This window comes from Melanerpes formicivorus, unplaced genomic scaffold (genome assembly GCF_026170545.1).
Source record: "Melanerpes formicivorus ecotype bairdi unplaced genomic scaffold, bMelFor1.0.p_v2 SCAF_63, whole genome shotgun sequence".
NCBI classification, from domain to species: Eukaryota; Metazoa; Chordata; class Aves; order Piciformes; family Picidae; genus Melanerpes; species Melanerpes formicivorus.
The window spans coordinates 3,012,047-3,031,940 of NW_027142415.1; the positions used below are offsets into that span (position 1 = coordinate 3,012,047).

General features: G+C 40.3%; 1 protein-coding gene across 9 annotated transcripts in view; it reads right to left on the bottom strand.

Annotated features, from left to right (window-relative positions):
• The window catches only part of TRDN (triadin), a 236,471-nt gene that overhangs the window by 48,920 nt on the left and 167,657 nt on the right, over positions 1 to 19,894 (bottom strand). For 8 of the 9 annotated variants that reach the window (XM_068162336.1, XM_068162339.1, XM_068162333.1 and 5 more), the window contains 7 exons: positions 18,556 to 18,603; positions 17,440 to 17,463; positions 14,838 to 14,888; positions 14,267 to 14,317; positions 11,545 to 11,595; positions 9,776 to 9,826; positions 9,155 to 9,205 (listed from right to left, as the gene is read on the bottom strand). In XM_068162336.1, coding sequence (XP_068018437.1) covers positions 9,155 to 9,205; positions 9,776 to 9,826; positions 11,545 to 11,595; positions 14,267 to 14,317; positions 14,838 to 14,888; positions 17,440 to 17,463; positions 18,556 to 18,603 — 327 coding nt within the window. The remainder of the gene's footprint in view (positions 1 to 9,154; positions 9,206 to 9,775; positions 9,827 to 11,544; positions 11,596 to 14,266; positions 14,318 to 14,837; positions 14,889 to 17,439; positions 17,464 to 18,555; positions 18,604 to 19,894) is intronic. The other variant, XM_068162332.1, reaches the window with a different exon arrangement.

Here is a 19,894-nt window from a genome sequence, read left to right on the forward strand (position 1 = left end):
AACTTTACACCCAGTTTAAACCATCTGAAATGGGTTCCCCAGAGTAAGCTGAGCTGTGTGACCAGTATTCAGACTCTGGAGCTAGAATAAAATCACCCCAAAGGTTTAGCCTGGGATCGTGATTAATCATTGCCTCTGTCTGCAATGGAGACTGTGAAAACCCGTCAAAATGTTGCCAAAAGGACTGAAGTGTCTGAAGAAGAAGGGCTACTTGCATTTACAGATGACTGCTGCAGTCCTGATGGAGCTGAGCCGAGATCATATTTAAGTCCGTTTCAAATCTCATTCCCTAGCTTCCCTTTATCAGAGTGAACCTTCTAAAAATGTAGTTATAGATGTCACTTTTGTTGTGAAACATGTCTGTTAGAGGTGGCAGTAGTAAGCCTCTGGCTTAGGCTGGCATTTGAGGGCAAAAGACAGAGGAATTAAAATTCAGAGTGCTTACTCCCCAGAAAAGGCTGCCCAGCCCAGGCAGCTGGTATGAATGGAGCTGGAAAGGAAACAAGAAGAAGCAGGACTCTGCCTTTCCTTTGGAGAGCATGTCCTGATGCAGGACAGAAATTGAAGGTCACTGGCTCAAAAAGTGAATAAGCACTGCCTCAGGTAATTGCATTATGGGTTTGGGCACTGACCTCTGCCTCATCCCTGTTCTTAAAATGGAAAGTCCTTTCATTCCAAAGTGTTAGTACATTTGGATAACACAGATCAGAAAGGGAAATTTTAAATGTGAAGTTACTGAAATGCTATTGGCAGTGTGCAGTAGATAAAGATTCTGATTTCAAATCTCTTCCAGGTTTTCTATCACTTATTCTCCTTTTGAGAATGAAACTAATTTGTTCCCCAAAATAAATAATTAAAAACCATTTAATGCCTAGGATTAGTGAAAAAGTAATGTTTCCAGCATCTGGTCCTCTTTGCAATCACTGGGCTTTCCTAGGTGATGGTGAGTGTCAAAGCTGTAAAGTCCACCTTTCACCAAACTCTTGGTACAGCAGATTCAGTATTGTTTTCCCTCAGAAGCTGCTATAGAAGCCTCAACAGCTTAAAGAAACTGTACTTAGATTGCCAAGAAGTATGTTGGAGGGACTCCCAAATCAACAGAAACCCCTAAATACCAAGACTGAATAGGGTTTATAAGCAAAAGAGCAGTGCACCTCTAGGCTCTTTCTGACCTCTGTCCTGCCAGCTCACAGGATGTGGCTCACAACGCTTCAGGTCCTGAGGCAAGTGCAGGCAGAGCAAGGTCCATCCATGCCTGCCACTGCACAATTTCTGTTATTCTATCATATCCTCTTTTGACATCTGTTTGAATTTTCACCTTGGCCACAGTTTTTCTGATGTACTGGATGTACTGTAAATACTCAACACATCTTGAGAGACAGAAAAGGCCTTATTCTGACTGCTGTTGCCAATAGCACTGCTCTGCTCAGCTCCTGTTATTCCAACTTCAAATGACAAGGGATAAATGAAAGAGAGCACAAGCACCATCCTTAACATTGCTCTTTCAGAAGCTGAGGGATGTGTTTGTATCTGAAACACAGCAAAAAGATGGATTGATTACCCAAGAAATTTGGTCTAAAGCTGATAAAAAGCCAGATTACCTGCTGAGAGCAGATGTGAATGATATACTATAGCTGGGCAGGGGAGGACATGAAAGAAAGTAGAATTATGAAATAGAAATTGTGATGCTCAGATATGAGAGATGCTCTTGGCTGGGTTCTTTATCTTGATTACTTGGAGAAAGAACAAATTCTTTTTTGCCCTGTACTGATGAAAAGTGTCATGTAGGTTTTGAGTTAGGAATTTGTACCTGCAAACCTGTTTGGAGAGGACTTACATTAATAAACTTCAATCACAGCTTTCCTTTCCTAGACCTATCCAAACCCAATCACATTTCCAGTTAAGACAGATACAGTACAAACCAAAGTGTATTTATCAAGGATACATGTCCTATATTCAAGGATCATGAATGATTGTCAAGCACTCCAGAAACCAGAAGTGAACACCATCATCTCTTATGTTTTGTGAATGGGGGGACAAAAATATTACAAACCATGGTAGACCTCGTTAATTTTCTCCTTTTTTTTTCCAGGGGGATGGGAAAATAAAGCTGAATTTCAGGTGGTGGAAAGGTCACAGAAGTGTGTCAGTGTAGTACATTCTCATGGAGGAAATAATAGTTCATGTTTTAGCTTGTATCAGAAACTCGAGTCTAGGTCACCATCAGTCATAGAAAGAGAAGAGAAGAGGAGAGAAGAGGAGAGGAGAGAAGAGGAGAGGAGAGGAGAGGAGAGGAGAGGAGAGGAGAGGAGAGGAGAGGAGAGAAGAGGAGAGGAGAGAAGAGGAGAGGAGAGAAGAGGAGAGGAGAGAAGAGGAGAGGAGAGAAGAGGAGAGGAGAGGAGAGAAGAGAAGAGAAGAGAGAAGAGGAGAGGAGAGAAGAGGAGAGGAGAGAAGAGGAGAGGAGAGGTTCAGAGAGGAGAGAGGAGGTGAGGAGAGGAGAGGTTCAGAGAGGAGAGAGGAGGTGAGGAGAGGAGAGGTTCAGAGAGGTTTGGAGAGGAGAGGTTCGGTGAGGGAGAGGGAGAGGGAGAGGGAGAGGGAGAGGGAGAGGGAGAGGGAGAGGGAGAGGGAGAGGGAGAGGGAGAGGGAGAGGGAGAGGGAGAGGGAGAGGGAGAGGGAGAGGGAGAGGGAGAGGGAGAGGGAGAGGGAGAGGGAGAGGGAGAGGGAGAGGGAGAGGGAGAGGGAGAGGGAGAGGGAGAGGAGGGAATAGAGAATAGAGAATAGAGAATAGAATAGAATAGAATAGACCAGACCAGGTTGGAAAAGACCTTCAAGATCATCGTGATCTCCTAGATAGTGATGATTCTGAGGGATTTTCTGAGCTGCTCAAGCACAAATGCTTCTGAAATATTGAAAATGTCTTGAAACCCCTGTTTCCCACTCAATAATCATCTGTGCCTTGTAGTTTTGAGACCCAGCAGGAGCCAGGAACAGATATTTAGTCTGAATACGGAGAAAGAAGTCATTTCCTCCAAAAACTTTTTGGTTATTTTCTTATATAAGCAACTGGCTTCCATCCTGACACAGGAAATTTAGCTTCCATTCAACATTTACCATAATTATGAAAATTTGGGCTATGAAAGCTGCATTTCCAGTTCCTCTGTGGTATTATTGAAGAACCCTTGACTTAGATTTGTGATTTTCAATCTTATGATGATCACACTAATTAATCTCAAAGGTAATCTGAATCTTTCCTGCCTCTAAGAGACTTATGTTGCTCTTTCCTAGGCCACATTATCATGTGAGTGTTTTGTAAGCAAGAGCCCAGACAAGATGCATCTTTGATTTATGCAATGGCTTTAATTCACTTCTATGCATTTTTCCTACTGCATCTGCATATGGAGGAATGTTCTCTGCTGATTTATCTGCAGTAATACTTGAGTCCTCTCTTGAGTTTACACAGTTAATACAGAGATAACATATTCTTTAAAGCTTTCCCTCCAGTATATTACATTTATTGACACTAAATTTTCATTGCCATCACGCTGTCCCTTCCCCTTGCAAATTCAGTGTATCACAGCCCTTTCTGAGCCTGAATCCTTTAACTGATTTGTCTCATCTGAAAGTTTCATTACATTACTATTTCTATTTTTTTCCCTGTCTATTAAGGAATATAACATGAGACCAGACATGGAATCATAAGCAATTATACTGTAAGTGGGCTGCAAGATGAGCATGAAACAATTGCTTTCTACTTCATGGTATCATAGTATCAGTCAGGGTTGGAAGGGACCACAAAGATCATCTAGTTCCACCCCCTCTGCCATGGGCAGGGACACCCCACACTAGATCAAGCTGGCCAGAGCCTCATCCAGCCTGGGCTTAAACACCTCCAGGGACGGGGCCTCAATCACCTCCCCGGACACCCCATTCCAGGGCTTCACCACTCTCATGGGGAAGAACTTCCTCCTCACATCCAGACTGAATCTCCCCAGATCCTAATCAGATATTTATTTCCTTCAATACTCTGCCTCTTAGGCAGCATTTATTTAGTTTCTGCAGTAATTCCTATGCTGGAACTTTCCAAAACCCTATTAAAACCACCCCATAAATGCTATGCTTATTATTTTAAGGTGTTCAAAACACTTATTACTAAGACACAATTTCCTTTTGCAGCAACCTTGCAGGCTCGATCTCTGCAGTGTGATTTCCCAGAAATGAGGTGGTTGTTTGATTTTAATTATGATTTCACCCATTTTCTTTAAAGTATTGTATTTATCCTGGCACTCAGATAGACAGTAGCTGATTTGGCTAAAGCTGGTGGAAATTTTGACTAAATTCTCCCATGGTTTTGGTTGTAGATATGTAAATTGTAGTAAAACAAGCACAAATGCAGACTCATCCTTTTGTCAGGTACTCTGTGATAACAGAATGCATATGAACAGTTATGCTGAAGTGAAAACCACCTCTTGCAGGCAGCTACAGCAAAGCAGCTGGCAGCCACTAAGTTGATACTGTCTTTGCCCATCTCACCATAAATTGTCCATCTGTTCATAGCTGAACAAGTAGGTACTGCTTTAAAATATTTAAGAACCATATGACAAGAGATTTCTTTCTCAGAACCTCCTAAAAGATGCTTTCTCTCCTAATCTTTTTTGAGTTCAGAATTTCTCTCATTCATGTCAACAGAAATGTTAATCATGATGAGAAACTATAGCTAAAAGATCTGCTACAGTGAGCACCAGAGAGGGGAATTTAGCCTTTGATGAGTTGAAGCATCTCATTCAGTGGCTGGAAATATCTTTCCTGACCTTTTCCACCTCTGGCCCAGGTTTTGAGAAAAACCTCTTATTCAGTCATCTTCATGTGTTTTGTTACTAATGGGCAAGGAAGATCTTGTGGCTGAGCTCTCTTGCATAACCTGACTTTATCTTTTGTCCTAATTAGTAAGACACAGCTGTCAGACCTACTAAGAAAACTTTAATTCACTAAGTAACTCCCTAAAAATTCACAGTGAGCCTTTATTACCAATAATGACTGACTGAGACTACACAAGCACATTCTCTGGAATGAAAGCAACACAAGTGTGCAGCCTCTGCTTCAGATGATCAGGATTCACACTGCATGGATTATCAGGCACACTGTAAAGTCACTGGGTAGAGGTGGTAAGCAATTGATTACATCCCTGAGCAAGTCTCCTTTGTCTGTGTGTAGAGTCTGTTCCAGCCTCTCACTGACAGCTAAGGAGCAGCCTGACTTCTCCCTAAGTCCTTGATACCTGATATCTGAGACATAAGAGGATTAATTCAAGCACACTGCCAAAGACAGGCACAAGTTGCAAAATACCTCAAGAGGTCAGGGATCAGATCTCTGCTGCACTGGAAAGTGCAAATCTTTCTCTGTCAATCTCACTTTTCAGAGAGAGTGCCCAAAATGTTTGTGGCAAGGGAGTCTCCTGCCCAGTTCTGGATCTGTGCAGAAAGGAGCAATTGGGCCACAAAATGGCAATTAACCAGAGGGAGCCCCATCTGTCAGCTGCTGAGAACATTGTCTCAGACAGAATCCTACTTTCTGATCTGAAATGTGAAACAGTACTATGAAACAAGAGTTTTGGTTTATTGCATAAGCAAGTATATAAGCCATTGGAATGTGCTGCCCAGGCAGATGGTGGTGCTTAGGAAGAGACTGGATGGGGTGCTTGGTGCCATGGTTTAGTTGATTATATGGTGTTGGGTGATAGGTTGGACTTGCTGATCTCAAAGGTCTCTTCCAACCTGGTTAATTCTATTCTATTCTAGTCTAGTCTAGTCTATTCTTTCTAGTCTAGTCTATTCTTTCTAGTCTAGTCTAGTCTATTCTACATAGATATGCATACAGAGGGCTTTTCAGAGTGTTTTTATGTCTAGAACAGGGTAGATGTAGATTTGGCATTAGGAGGAAATTCATTACTCTGACAGTGGTGGAACTCCAGGGAGGTGGTGGAGTCACCGTCCCTGGAGGTGTTTAAGAGGGGACTGGACGTGGCTCTTGGTGCCATGGTCTAGTAGTCATGAGGTCTGTGGTGACAGGTTGGACTTGATGATCTTTGAAGTCTTTTCCAACCTTTTTGATTCTATGATTCTATATGGTACTCAGGGAGGTGGCCTAGGCACTGTCTGGAGACATTCAAAGTCAGGCTTGATGAGGCCCTGAACAACCTGATCTAGTTGGGGGTGTCCCTGCTTAGTGTAGGGCGTTTGGACTAGATGACTTCTGGAAGTCCCTTCTAGCCCAGGGCATTCTATGGAGTCCTAGGAGTCCCAGCATGCAGCAGTCCCTACCTTCAATAAATACCTTGAGTGATTATCAGTAGACTCACTTCCATTCACAAACCTGTTTTGACTCCTGCATGTATGTTTCTACACATACATATGCAGGTGCTACTTATTTATCTTGGATGCTTTCCTTAAAATACAATAGTAATATAGTATCAAACCACAAGAAGGTGACACTCCAGAGTTTGCCACAAAGCATGCCTCATCTTTAATTTATATAAACTCTTTTTTTTAGAATGAAAATGTTCATCTCCTTCCTTCCTTTCATAAAACCAGTTTTCATTGATATTATGTGTGTTATTTCTGTTCCTTTTCTTTCTCAGTGTCTAGTGAAGATTTTAAGATTGATTTTACTTTTAGAGAGAAGTACTGGCTCACAATAGGGATTTTATGCCTTCCACTATGACTTAGTCTGGCTGTTTATATCTCTCTCACTTTTGCAGTGTCTGACTTTTAAAGCTCTGATGATTTCTGGAAGTACTCCTTTTTTGGCAACACTCAGTAATGATGTTCTGTAGGGGATGGACCATTTGAACAGGTTGATACTGCAATTTTTATATGGCTAATATAACTACCTTACATTTGGGTTCTTCTTCTTTCAGGATTTCCTGTTGTAGTTCTCTCTCCAGCTTGTGTGAATGTGACTTTCACATTTCAACAGTGAATTTATCTTACCAAAGAGGTTCCACTGTGGTCACTTCTGTGAGTGCAATTTGCACTGGATTTGACAAACCTCTCTAAAGTGGCATGTGCTAATCACAGTATCACCAAGGTTGGAAGAGACCTCAAGGTCATTAAGCCCAACCTGTCACCACAGACCTCATGACTAGACCATGGCACCAAGTGCCACGTCCAATCCCCTCTTGAACACCTCCAGGGACGGTGACTCCACCACCTCCCTAATCAAACCACTGCTATTTCTCAAGACATCTTTTGGTTGGCTAGTTTAAATTGAGATGTCCACTGAAGAAGCTCCCTTTCAGCTGGCTAAAAAAATCTTTACCAGTGCTCATGAAGGTGACCTTTTGTTCGCACTTCTTTGCACAGGGCAATGACCACAACATTTCTGGAGCACTTTTCCCTACAGAGGCTTTTTTCACACTATCGGCCTGATCTATGCAAGATGTCACTTATCATTGATAAGATGGAAGTTGAGTGAAGCACAGCATCCCACATGGATGCTTAAAGCCACTTTACTCATTGAGGTTACACTCTTCTGACAAAATGTCAATGTCTTGTCATACATATTCAGTGTCACCGAGTTAGTTGTGTTCACTTTTGGAAGTGCTGCATTCGTACGAATCCCAGCAGCTAAGAAACGGCTTATGAAGGTCTGTCACATGGAACAGAACAGACAGAAGCAACTCTTTAGAACCTGCAGCTGCTGAGCTGAGCTGCCTTCAAAGTGAGCTTGTATAAGATTGGCTGTGTCACAAGCTTTGGTGGCAGGGAAATGACTGAATCTTATTATAGACACCAAGGTGTTGTCACTGTACACATGTATACAACCCAAGATCTTCCCACTCAAGTTGAGTTTGTCTGTTGTTGCAGTTTTGCTTCAGGGGCTTTGAAGGATCTGCAGTCCTGTTCAGAACTGTCACTTTGCAGACTTAGAACTGGGGTGCATAAGACCTAAAAAGGTGTCTCACAGCATCTAATCCAAGTATTTTAAGTTCTTATAGAGCCAGTCAGAATCAAGAGCAATGCTGTAGAGCTGAAGACAAAATTTAGCTAAATCAATCAGAAGCTCAAGGGTCAATCACTTAAGGGCCATGCCTATGTCTAGCCCATATCTGGAGCTAAACTCTAACAGTTCTGTCACCTGACTACCCTGCTCTAGCAGAGAAGGAAATCAGGAAAGGGAGAGAAGACCCATGGGCTGAAATGGATTTAACTAAATAGCTAAATCAATACCAATGCCAGTACAAGAGATACAAAGTGCAGTAGTCACAATATCCAGGATCACTCCTGAAGAGCAGGAGAAGGAAGAGAAGTAGGGTGAAAGAGAACCCAAGGAAGAAGCTCTAGCAGAAGACATCTCCCTTCTCAGCAACTTCCCCTTTATATTGAGTGTGATGCTCATGGTCTGGGATACATCTGGAGCCAACTCCATTCAGCTATCCTGACTGACTCAGAGGACTGCTAGCTAGGAAGTTATTACATATCCTTATGCATGTTAAAGTATTTAAACATTTAACCTGACTGCTTCTTAACAAGCAAGTGGTATTTAATGAATATCAAAACAGTGCAAAAGCAAAACTAAGCTTTGTTTGAATGTAGCTAATACAAATAAAAAGAAAGAAGGAAAGAAAGTGGCTGGTTAATCATAATTACAGCTTTATCACTGCCTAAAAATACCTAATATTTAAGAGGTGCTAGGAATTGTAGCTGCTTTTTTATTTGCTGGCTAATGCTGATAATTCAATGTAAGTAAACAGAGCAAAGCACAATTAAATAAAGTCTTTTGTAGAATAAAAGCAAAAGGTAACTTGATAAGTTTAAACATTAAAAAAAGGGGAAAAAAAGAGAGACAAAATTAAGAAAGAAGAAAATAAGTTCTTATAATTTGGGGGGGTCTATAAAGTACTGCTGCTGCAACTTGGGTGAGTAACTTGGGGGGGGTCTATAAAGTACTGCTGCTACAACTTGGGTGAGTAGCCTCATACATATCTCTCAATTATCAGCCAGGTTAAAAGAATTTCTAGCAGCAAAGGATGGCATTCAAGGATATTTCTGGGTGGTTAAGTGAGGAAACTAGGATTTCATTTGGAAATACTTGCGCAAGGGATTTAGTTTCCCCAGTGAATCTTATGCTAAGGCTCAGCTCAACTTGAGATTGTTACCTTTTTCCTTAGGCACAGTTGAAGCCTTCACTTCTTTTCCTTTTGAAGAGTCTGGAAATGATATCAAACACAGATTGGAAGGAGATAGTGATGTAAGTATACACTGTGCCAAGCAGCACTGTAACAATCATGCAGAACACCAGATGAACCAAAAGTGCAAAAGAGGTGTTAAGACTTCAATTTCCTGTTTATTTTAACAAAAGGCTCAACTCTAAGATTTAAATGCAAACCAAAAATAATTCCCACTAAATTAGCTGGCAAAGTTTCTGCAACTGAAGGCATTCCTGTGCAGCCTGTCATTTCAGCCTCTCCTCCTGTCAGTAACAACTCTGTTACTAATTCACTCAGAACAGACCAGAATTCCCACAGCCCTATTGGCTGCGCAGGTCAGACAGAAGTCTAAGAACAGCACAATAAGAGTTATGGTTTTATTATATCTGAATCATGTCAGACGCTGCTCCATTCAATATATCAAGTCTATTAAGTTAGAAGAAGCTAGGTTTAGTTCCTTTTCACCAAAAGCCTGTAATTGAAAACACATCCAAACTGCGCTGAGGTTCCTGCAGACCTTTTCATGAGCCCGACTGCTTATTTCCCAACCACGTAATGATAAGACATTACCTTTTTCCTTTAAGGCTGCTGGAGGCTTCACATCTTTTCTTTTACCAGTCTCTAGAAAGAAGCATTTAACATTTGTCACTAGTCAGGTTAGAGAAATAAGATGACATCTGAAAAGCAAGCAAGTCAAACAATTTGATATGTAGAGAGCAAAAAAAAAAGAGGATTAGATAATTAAATGGATGTAACAGCATGGAAATGAAGAATAGGATGAAACAATGAGGTCATTCATTCATCCTTTCAGAGTTGGATGTGTAAAATAATAAGTCTTCATCATGTCATTAGGTTCTTTGCATTTTGAGGAAGCTGTTCAGCTGTCTCTCAAGCAGGCAATGAAGAATAATGACTTGCAAAGAGAAAAGTGATTCTATAGAGCGGTTGGCATCAATGGATTCTTCCTTTGCTGAACCCAAGCATAAAGTTAATTCCAAACTGATACAATTAAAATATCTGGGGTACTGGTCTTGAAAGTCAGAGGCTGCTGATAAAGGTAAGTGGGAGTCTTTATTTTGGAGTGACAAAAGGACCAGTTACTCATTCAGGCCTCCATTATTCTTCTAATATCAAAGAGGCCATATGGGTATTGCCTGTGAACAGGATTTCACTTCCTGCATATATATAGCCTTTTAAAAGCACAGGCAAGCTGCATGTAAAATAAGACTGCTGCTCATCCTTTGACTGTATATTCATATACTTTATGTCACAATGAGTAGTCCAAGAAGATAATTGCATCTCTAATTTTTCTGCAGAATATAACAAAGTATTAAAGGAGATGAGAAATAAAACCACATTCATGTGCTAGTTCTCTTGCAGCTGACAAAGCAGAAGTCAAGGACAAAAGAAAACCCACAAGTTGGCTAAGCACAACTAAAGGAAAAAGGCAAACCGTGATCTTGGTGTGGTGCCCAAGTGAGACACATGGATGCAAACAGTGAAAAACAGGAGAATCCTGACCCCCAAGTTGTGACCTGCCTCAGTTGGAAGGAATAGCTTTATATTCCTTCCAGAAGTGCTGTACTTTCAGCGCTCTGCATAATGGCAGCCATAATTTGGGCTGCACTGAATCTCTCCAGCTTTTATTTCTTTTTCTGAAAAAGAGGGACTTTGACACAATTTGGACCTCAGGTGTGCCATTATAGCTCAGGAATCATGCAGAGGTGTGCTAGCCTTTGCTGTTTCCCTAAAATTTTGGAGCTGTTTCTCTACTCTCCAGTGCCCATGAATCCTATAATTAATTGTATTGATGTTCAATAGCTGACCCATTGTAACAAACAGGCACCACCAAACAGTCCAAGACCTTTGTGTGTGCACAGCGAGCAGGCCAGCCTCCTTCAGATGAAAGGATTCAGACTTAAGTCATCACTCACAACCATCTAGATCTGTTGGTAGCCTCAGCCAGTTTCATTCTCAGTCAACCACATTCTTCATCCATAGCTACATGGATTTAGTTTAGTTCCCTGAAGGAACGTCCCCACTATGGGATTTAGACAACTTGTTTTTGACAGACTAACAGAAGAAGGTATAAAAATACCTTTTATCACTTCCCCAGGATGCAAAATCAAATCCCTGCATTTAAAAGAAGCCCAGGTAGGGACCCTACTAGGAGTCTGCACAGCACAAATGTTGTTAAAAATAATATAGTGGCTAAAATAATCTCAATGTGAACCAAGCTGGCTTTGGTTTTCCATCCTCACATATTTCACCTCGAGACCTATTTCTAGCACTGAATAGCTGTTCTGATATTCAGTTACGAATTTCTTAGCTTCACTTACCTTTTTCTTTTGACCCTTCTGGATTCTTGGGGTTTTTCCCTTTCAGAGAATCTGTAGGGAGGTAATTAAGTTTTTGAGGCTTAGAAGATAGGTCAACCCTTTTACACTTCAAAGAAAAATGAACAAATACTTAAAAATTAAGACGAAACCTTGTGAACATAAATGGATTCGACTTTCACCTGCCTGCATCCTCTCTAGTGACCACCTTGTATTTTTTAAGGTGCAATAGTGCTAGTAGTAAATGCAAGAGGATAAGTTGCCTGTAGAGACCTCACAGAGGGAAGAAACTGGAAAGGAGAAGGGGAAAATGTGAGCAATGGCACGGGATTAGAAATGGTTAGGGCCTTATCCATAACCTCGTGAAGTCAGACAGTATTAATCTCTTTTCTCTGGTGGGCTGAAGCTTGATTTTTTTACCTCAGTCCTTCAGAAAGCATGTATTCTGAGTCAGCTAGCACAGGAAAGCACATACATTATGGTGTATAAACAACTAATATGTAGTTTAATTATTCATTTTAAGCAATATGCTCTGAGATATATGTTAGGGAATTTTAGGAGGAGCTGGGTTTTTTCCCAAACTGAGGAAATAATTTCCTGGGCTTATGAATGTGTGTGGCTTGAGTATCACAGCTTGCAGGATGTTGAGTGGATCCAATTTCACTCCATCTGACAGGATATAGCACCTAAGCATCTAGGAAAAAAGATGCCATTCATTCCAAATTAAAATGAACCAAATCTTCAATAGAACAGATCCAGCTAAAAGAAGTTCCTTTCCAAAATAGGTTCAACTCTGATCATCCTCCTGGCTGCCATGGTACCAGGAAGGGATCCCACATTATCCATCTGGCTTTGTGAGTTCTGACAGAAAAGGTTCACCTCCAGGATGGCTGGAGCTGTTGGAGAAATCACACTCTTCAGGGACAGGTACCTAAATGAGGAGCCTGATCCTCACAGTGGCAGGTAGACAGCTTCAGGAGACTGAGAGAAAACTTGCAGTGTGAAGACTGAAACCTTTTGAGTCTCTATATAGACTATGGAGAAAGTCTTGAGACAACAGCTGTCCAACCTGACCATTTTACTCTGTGTGAACGTTTGTGATCTCAAAGATCAGCAGCCACCTTTGCAGACACTGTTACATCCACAGGTACATACTTTGGCCTTGTGGGTTTGCTGTCATATGCCCATGAGGTTGCTTTGCCATACATGCAGCAGCTCTCCCTGTGTTTTCCTGTGATTTGTAGCTCCTAAAGCAGGTTCATCACTTGACCTTAAGAACTTCTGAATGCAGCTACCAGTGGAGGACACTTTCCAGAGTGTACTTCCCCACCCTCTGAGCCACAGATACTAGGATCACCAGTCCTCCTTCCCTTCCAGGGAGCACCTCCAGAGTAAACCACAGAATTTGCATATTATTGTAATTTCATTTTGATTTGTGCATGAGGGAGTGGTCAGTTAGTGTTTGTCCAGTTAAACAAGAGTGAAGAATGAACACAGCTTCCAGGATTTTGAATGTAAGTCTAGCAATAAGATTATTCCTCCTTGTGTACAGTGGTTAAACTAAATGCTTCATTCAGTTCTTTGTTTGAAATAGCATAAAATGGGTCTAATTCAGAATGAATGCTAATATATCTGCCTGTATGGGAGATCTTTTTATCCTAAAGAACCTAGATAACATGTCAGGTAAGTCTTATCCATAAATCAGTTCTCCTTTCAAACACAGCTACTTTTAGAAAGGTGGGGAGCAAAAAAGTATTCAGCAAAATAAGGGATGAAAGGAAATTCAGCTGAGTTCACCATCTACTCTGACCAGATTCAACAAGGCATGGGAACTAGTAGAGAATTAACAAGGAAACAAAGGAAGATTCAGACTAACACTCATGTTGCAGGTGGCTGACTGGTTTTAACTAATAGCTTCTGTAGTCCAGAAATCACATTACCCACACATATGCTCCTAAACTTTACTTTAGTCCTGTTGTGTTCACAGATTTATGCAAGCATTCAGTTCAGACTTTGTTCACTTTCTCCAATTAAACATTTTGCACTGCTCAGAAGTGCAAGTTCATAGGAAAGTTCTTAACCATTACTCAGAGTGGTTTTGTGATATCTATTTAAGTAATTTTGAGACTTCTGAACATTAATTGGCTTACCACATTCTGTTATGTCCTATTTTGCCCATTGGAATAGGCTGCTCAAGGAGGTGGTGGAGTCACCATCATAGGATGTGTTTAGGAAGAGACTGGATGAGGCACTTGGTGCCATGATTTAGTTGATTAGATGGTGTTGGGTGATAGGTTGAACTTGATGATCTCAAAGGTCTTTTCCAACCTGGTTAATTCTATTCTATTCTATTCTATTCTATTCTATTCTATTCTATTCTATTCTATTCTATTCTATTCTATTCTATTCTATTCCTATTCCCATTCCTATCCTATTCTATTCCTATCCTATCCTACCCTATCCTATCCTATCCCATCCCATCCTATTTAATCCTATCCTATCCTATCTTAAAATCACACTTTGGGAACTCATGACAATTCACATCCAAGGATGTCACACCTATCCTATCCTATCCCCCTCTTTTTCCTACTGTAAATCTTGTAGAACATTTCAACCTGTTACATGTTGGTTAAGATTTACAATGAGAAAGATTTCTAGTGATTGTTTTAAAATTAACTCTTTGTGGGGCTTTCAGCAACTTTCACATTCTCTTGTGCATTCTTACCTTTCTCTTTTAAAGATGTAGGATTCTTTCCTTCCTTTTCTTTAGCATGCTCTGTAAATGAAAAAAAATCATTAAGCTTTAAGGCAGAGTGATAAAAGGTTAACACCTAATACCTCTGGGATAATGAGTGGGTGAATAACTGCTGGTTTCTAACTGAGCCATTACACCAATTAAATGTGTAGTGCAAAACTGCTTTCCTTCGGTTTTAGCATGCCCACAAAGTGAAGCCAGGAACTGTTCTTAAGTATGATGAAACAAAAAAAAGACGATCACTCAGACCCTATTTCACTTTGCAGGTGGTAATAACAAACTTTAGCCAGTCTTCCTGAGTTTGGACTCCTATGGTTTCATAGGGATGCTTCATCTCACCAAGGCTCAGTTTGCACTTCTGATCCAGGTAATGGGTATTAAAGTTTATCACAAAATTTCTGAGATTGTATTATGCTTATAGATTCCTAAGTAAGCTACACTGCAAAAGCAAAATGGCCAAAGCAGGGCTGTTGGTTTTGGGTTTATTCTCTTTATGCACATTGATCTTAGGAGTTTATACAATTTTGCCCAGCCACGTTACCTTTATCTTTTGTAGGAGGTGGAGATTTCAACTCTCTCTCTTTTCCAGGATCTGTAAAAGAAGCAATCACAGCGATAAAGTGAGAGTCAGAATCCACAGCTGAGTGAAATGATGAGTTTTAATTATGAGAGGGAATGAAGCATCTAGATCATACGAGAGACTGCAACTGTATATTAGAAATTGCAAACAAATAAAATGGTTGGAAGAGCTGCAATTAATTCACCTGTTTCTGTTCAGAGAGTTCATGCCACAAAATGTTTTATCAATTTGACTATGAAACTTACAAAGTTTGCAATCTTCAACTTAATAGTTTTTCTACTTTCTTAACCAGAAAAGGCAAAACTGACTCTTTGCCAGTTATGACTAATCAGATCTGGCTGTGCCTTCTTCCCTGGTCTGGGACTGTCCATTCTCAGTAAGCAAGTCCAAGGATCTCCTTATTGAATGTATTCTTTTCTGAGGGCCAGGTGCACATCAGATTGAGAGTGCAATATAAAAATGGGAGGATGAAGAGTTCTTTTTATTCTTCAGTGTGGTGAGGATGACTAAGGCCACACCATTCTTGGTTGATACTGCATGAGGAAGGGAAGTGCCCTCCAAAATGGTAAGAAATAATTTAAACCAAGGATTCTGTTTAAGACAAAATGTGAGAGCATCATCTGGGCTGATAAAACCAAGGTCTCCAAAACTTGCACATAAGAGTGTAAAGGACAGATCACACTGTCCCAGATATCCCCAAACAAGCTTGTCAGAAGGAACAGAGACTTGGAGTTTGAATTCATGCATGTCAGGTGAATGTTTTCACCATCTGACTATTGGTTATACTGGTTTATACATGTTATCTGAGAAATACTAACTAACAAGTATATTTCTGGGGAAAGAAAAACCCAGCATACAACATTCTCCATCACATGTGAGGAAAAAATTCTTTCTATTGAGAAAATCTGCAGCAACTTAGTGCCACAAGATCTTAAAGAACTGTGTTAGAAGATTTTTCTTGGTGTTACACATAGCATAAGAGGTCAAGACTCCTACTGAGGAGTTTAGATATGAAGCCTGCAGTAGCTACACTAGGTAGCTGCAGTGATAATTGTTTACTGCCTTAAGCACACACAGTTCACAAGCTCTTGGTTTGGTTATAAAGGGATGGAAAGTGTCCAATATTAATTTATTATGGTACCAGTAAGACTTCTTCTTCACGATTTAGTATTCAGCATTGTGTAAAACAAATTGAGTTCATGGGGAATCTGAGTTGAAGAAATCCAGAAATAATGAAATTTTGAGGTAGAAGCAGCCATCAAGTGGAAAAACTTAATTTACTCTTGACATTGAAACTTCCCCTCTACTGAGGCTGACGTCAAGGGATAAATGTTTCATTATTTTTCTCCTTCTACATTGTGCTTCCAAAACATCAATACTTCCAGACAATGTAATTTTTAAATGAGAAAACATGGGACAGGAATTTGTTGAACAAGGTCAAGATTGTAATTTTGTTGGAACAAAGTTGTTTTCTTCCCTCCTTGCTACACCTCAGACATCCGTTTCCGAAGCTACCCTTGCTCTCCCGCTTCTACCTTTGAGTTTTGTACTTAACAGTTTGTGATTCAGTCACTCATCTTCAAAGTGAGAAAACAATTACCTGCAGCTGTCTGTGAAATATATACAGTGTAAGTATATACCTCTCATGGTCCTAATAAAAAGTCAATATCAAATCTGTGCTGACAGAGGTAAGATTCAGTGAGAAGACTGAGAAACTTATCCTTCTGTCCTCAAGTCGTGAAAAATCCCCAAGAAGTCTGGAGAATTGTGACACAGACCTTTCTCTTTTTATGTTACTCTCTTTTTATTCATCACTCAAATAAAGATTCTGTGATTCATGCAAGAACACAAGCTAGCTACTAAAATACTCCACTTTTGCCATGATAAAGTATTTACTGCACAATAGAAACCCTTTACTTTCAGGAGTCTGCCTGGAAGAAAGCCTTAAAAGTTGTTGTGCCCCTCCGTTGTTAAGAGCTTAGCTACCCAAGCTGCTGCAGAAGATGTAACCTCAAAAAACAATAAATTAAAGAATTCTGAACTGAAAAACCAGAGTCATAACTGACAAAACTTGAATTCCCACATGCTCCCCAACGGAGGAAGCCTTTGGGAAAGTATTTCAGAGGTAGTTGTCATTTCCAGAAGAAAAATGGTTTTTAGGATGATGTGGCAAATGACACAGGTGCTGATGGGGAATTAAAACACAAGTACCCAAGACTGACCTGGAAATGGGAAATGAAAGTGTAAATAAGCAGTGGCCATATTCTGTAGGACTGAACTTACTAAGGCCTGTTCAAGAGTTTGTCATAACTTGACAAAGTCATAACCTGTAACACAAACCCCATGACAAGAGCTTTGTGTCAGTTACTAGATTTGCTCGTTGTTTCCATTGTTACTATTATCTGCTTTGTTCTGTCAGTTCAGGTCTGTCTGATCCACCACATTCTACAATCCTGACTACCAGCAGGAGCTTTCATACTTTTGTTTTGGTCTCTCTTCATGTATAGATCTGACATTGCTTTACCAGTTATAGGGAGAAGCAAGAGGTAAAACTATAGCATACTTCCTTGTTTCATCTTTGGTTTATCTGAGGGAAGAGAAGATAATGGAAACAAAAATGAGAAAAGAAAAAAAAGAAATTTTAGAATACAAGTTCATGTAAGAAATCATGTAAATATAGCAATTAAATATAAGAATACATATAAATATATGGCATTTAAATATACTGCTAAAATTAATATTTAAATACACATTGTCCTAAAGTATCTTGAAAGTGATTTCCTCTCCACTGCTGCCTGAAAAGTGTTTGTGAAAGAAGTTTATGGTTCCCACCTTGCAGATGTGCAACAAGAATGTATCCCCCCTGTTCCAGTCCCATAAGACTTGCCTTAAATGATGGCAATTTACTCCTTTCTTAGTTGGATAGCAACAGAAAAAAACCTCTTTGCCTTTTCCTCATTTCTGTTAATTCTCAGTCACCTTAATAACAGGCAGTAACACCCTGGCAATTGTCTGACACTTGCTCATGGCATTTTTCAAACAGGTAGGGCAAAAAGTTAAAGCGCTGTCTTCTTCCAGACACTTCTGTGAGTTCTCTGCCTTCTTGCTCTCCTTTTAACAGCTAAAAATATTACATGCAGCACCTCACCAGAATTGGTCTCCAGACCCCACACCACCTTCACTGCCCTTCCCTGGACTCTCTCCATCACATCAGTGTCTCTCTTAGAGGAAGTCCCATCTACTGGTGGCACATTGGAGAAGAGACAAATCTTACAGGAAACACCACCTCACTGCTGCATGGCACAGTCAGGAGGGGAGCAGTGCAGATGGCTGGGAGAGCACTTGCATACCAATGGCAAATAGCGTGAAGACACCCAGACTCACAGTGACTAAAATCTAGGCCAAGGCCATCTAATTCCAGCATTTCCATGACAAGTAACAAGCAGCTGACAGCTGCTAAAGGTTGCTTGCTCTGACTGGAGTAATATTGGGTAAAGCTAAAGCTGAGAAACTGGAGCAAAAGCAATAACAGCTTGGCTGGCCCAAGCTACATTGGTAAATGTGTCTTATACTTTATTGCAAATGGTAGCTGTCATCCAGTTGACAGAGGTTTCACTTTTCTATGCCATTGTTTTTTAAGGGAGTTAATGCCAACATGCTTCCTTTGTTTTCCTTTTACCTTGCTCTGCTGCCTTTGTTGCTTTTACTTCCTTTCTTTCAGGTACTGCTGAAAAAAACAAACAAACAAAAGACTTATGTAGGATTTCTAGTCAGAATCATTGCTTCAAGAGGAAAAGCTTTTCTGAAATGCCTACAGATTACTTGAGGCAAATGATTTCAAAGATTTGCAACAGTGAGATATCCTTTTTTCTCCCAGTGCATGATCACATAATCAGTATTTGGTACTGATCTTAAAAAAGAAGAGACCATTTGTGCAGCAGGCTTGTTAGACCTTTACTGATGCCAGGAGAAACAGTTGTAGGAGCCCAGTTCAGGATGGCTAGTACATATTCAACTGATAATTCACAAGCTTCAGCCTGCACAGCTCCTAAACTGATTTGCACAGTTTGAAAGAAAAGGGTCAGAGATTATTTGTTTGTGGCTCCATGGTAAGGATTCAATGTTCTAAGCAGGGGAGGTGCAGGAAGGAATCCTTTCAGACTTTACCAGCAAGTTTTCCAAGTAGCTCAAGACTTCATGCTTTCCACTGAGCATTTTCAAAGTCCTTGCCACATTAAGTAGCAGCCTGAAAGGTGAACTTTTTGCAAAGAAATAGTCCCCTTGCAAGTGTTCCTGATTGGAAAAGCTGATTCTCCAGTCATATGAGTGAGGTAACACAGATGTATTAAAATATATCATAGTTTTCTCCTCAGCAGAATGACATCAGGCATCAAAAAACCCCAACAGCCTGCAGCCCACCCTGGAAACTAAACCAAACCAAACCCAACCCAACCAAACCCAACCCAACCCATCAACAATCCCTGCCTGAAATAAGAAAAATACAAAATAAATGCACATAAAGGTAAAAGTAGAAATTTGTCAGGGATTAATTTTTTTCCCCCCAGTAAATGATAGTGGAAAAAACCCCAACCAGCAGATGAAGTAAATGAAGTCTTGATTCCCATTTCTATTTTGTCATTTCTCAAGAAAATTCTTGACAACTTGGCATAATGTCAATCAAATGAATGATTTCTGAGATAATTGTTTCACTAACTCCATCATACGCTCTTTGGAATCAAGTCAGAGAGAGTTTAGCAGGCGCTGGTTTGCACTGAAAGTCACCAGGAGAGCAATTCATCAGTCAAATATTGCTGCAGTCTCAATAGTTGTAGGCTACAATCAAATTTGTCAGAATATTTTTATCCCCAAGAGAGTCAGGTTGCATAATGAGCATCCCCATCAGAAATATGCATTCTGAAATGTCACTGGTTTTAAAGCTATTTTGAGTTGTTTGCTCAGTGTGAAGGAAAGCTGAAGGAAATCAGTCCGACTTGAGACAACAAGCATTTCACTCACTG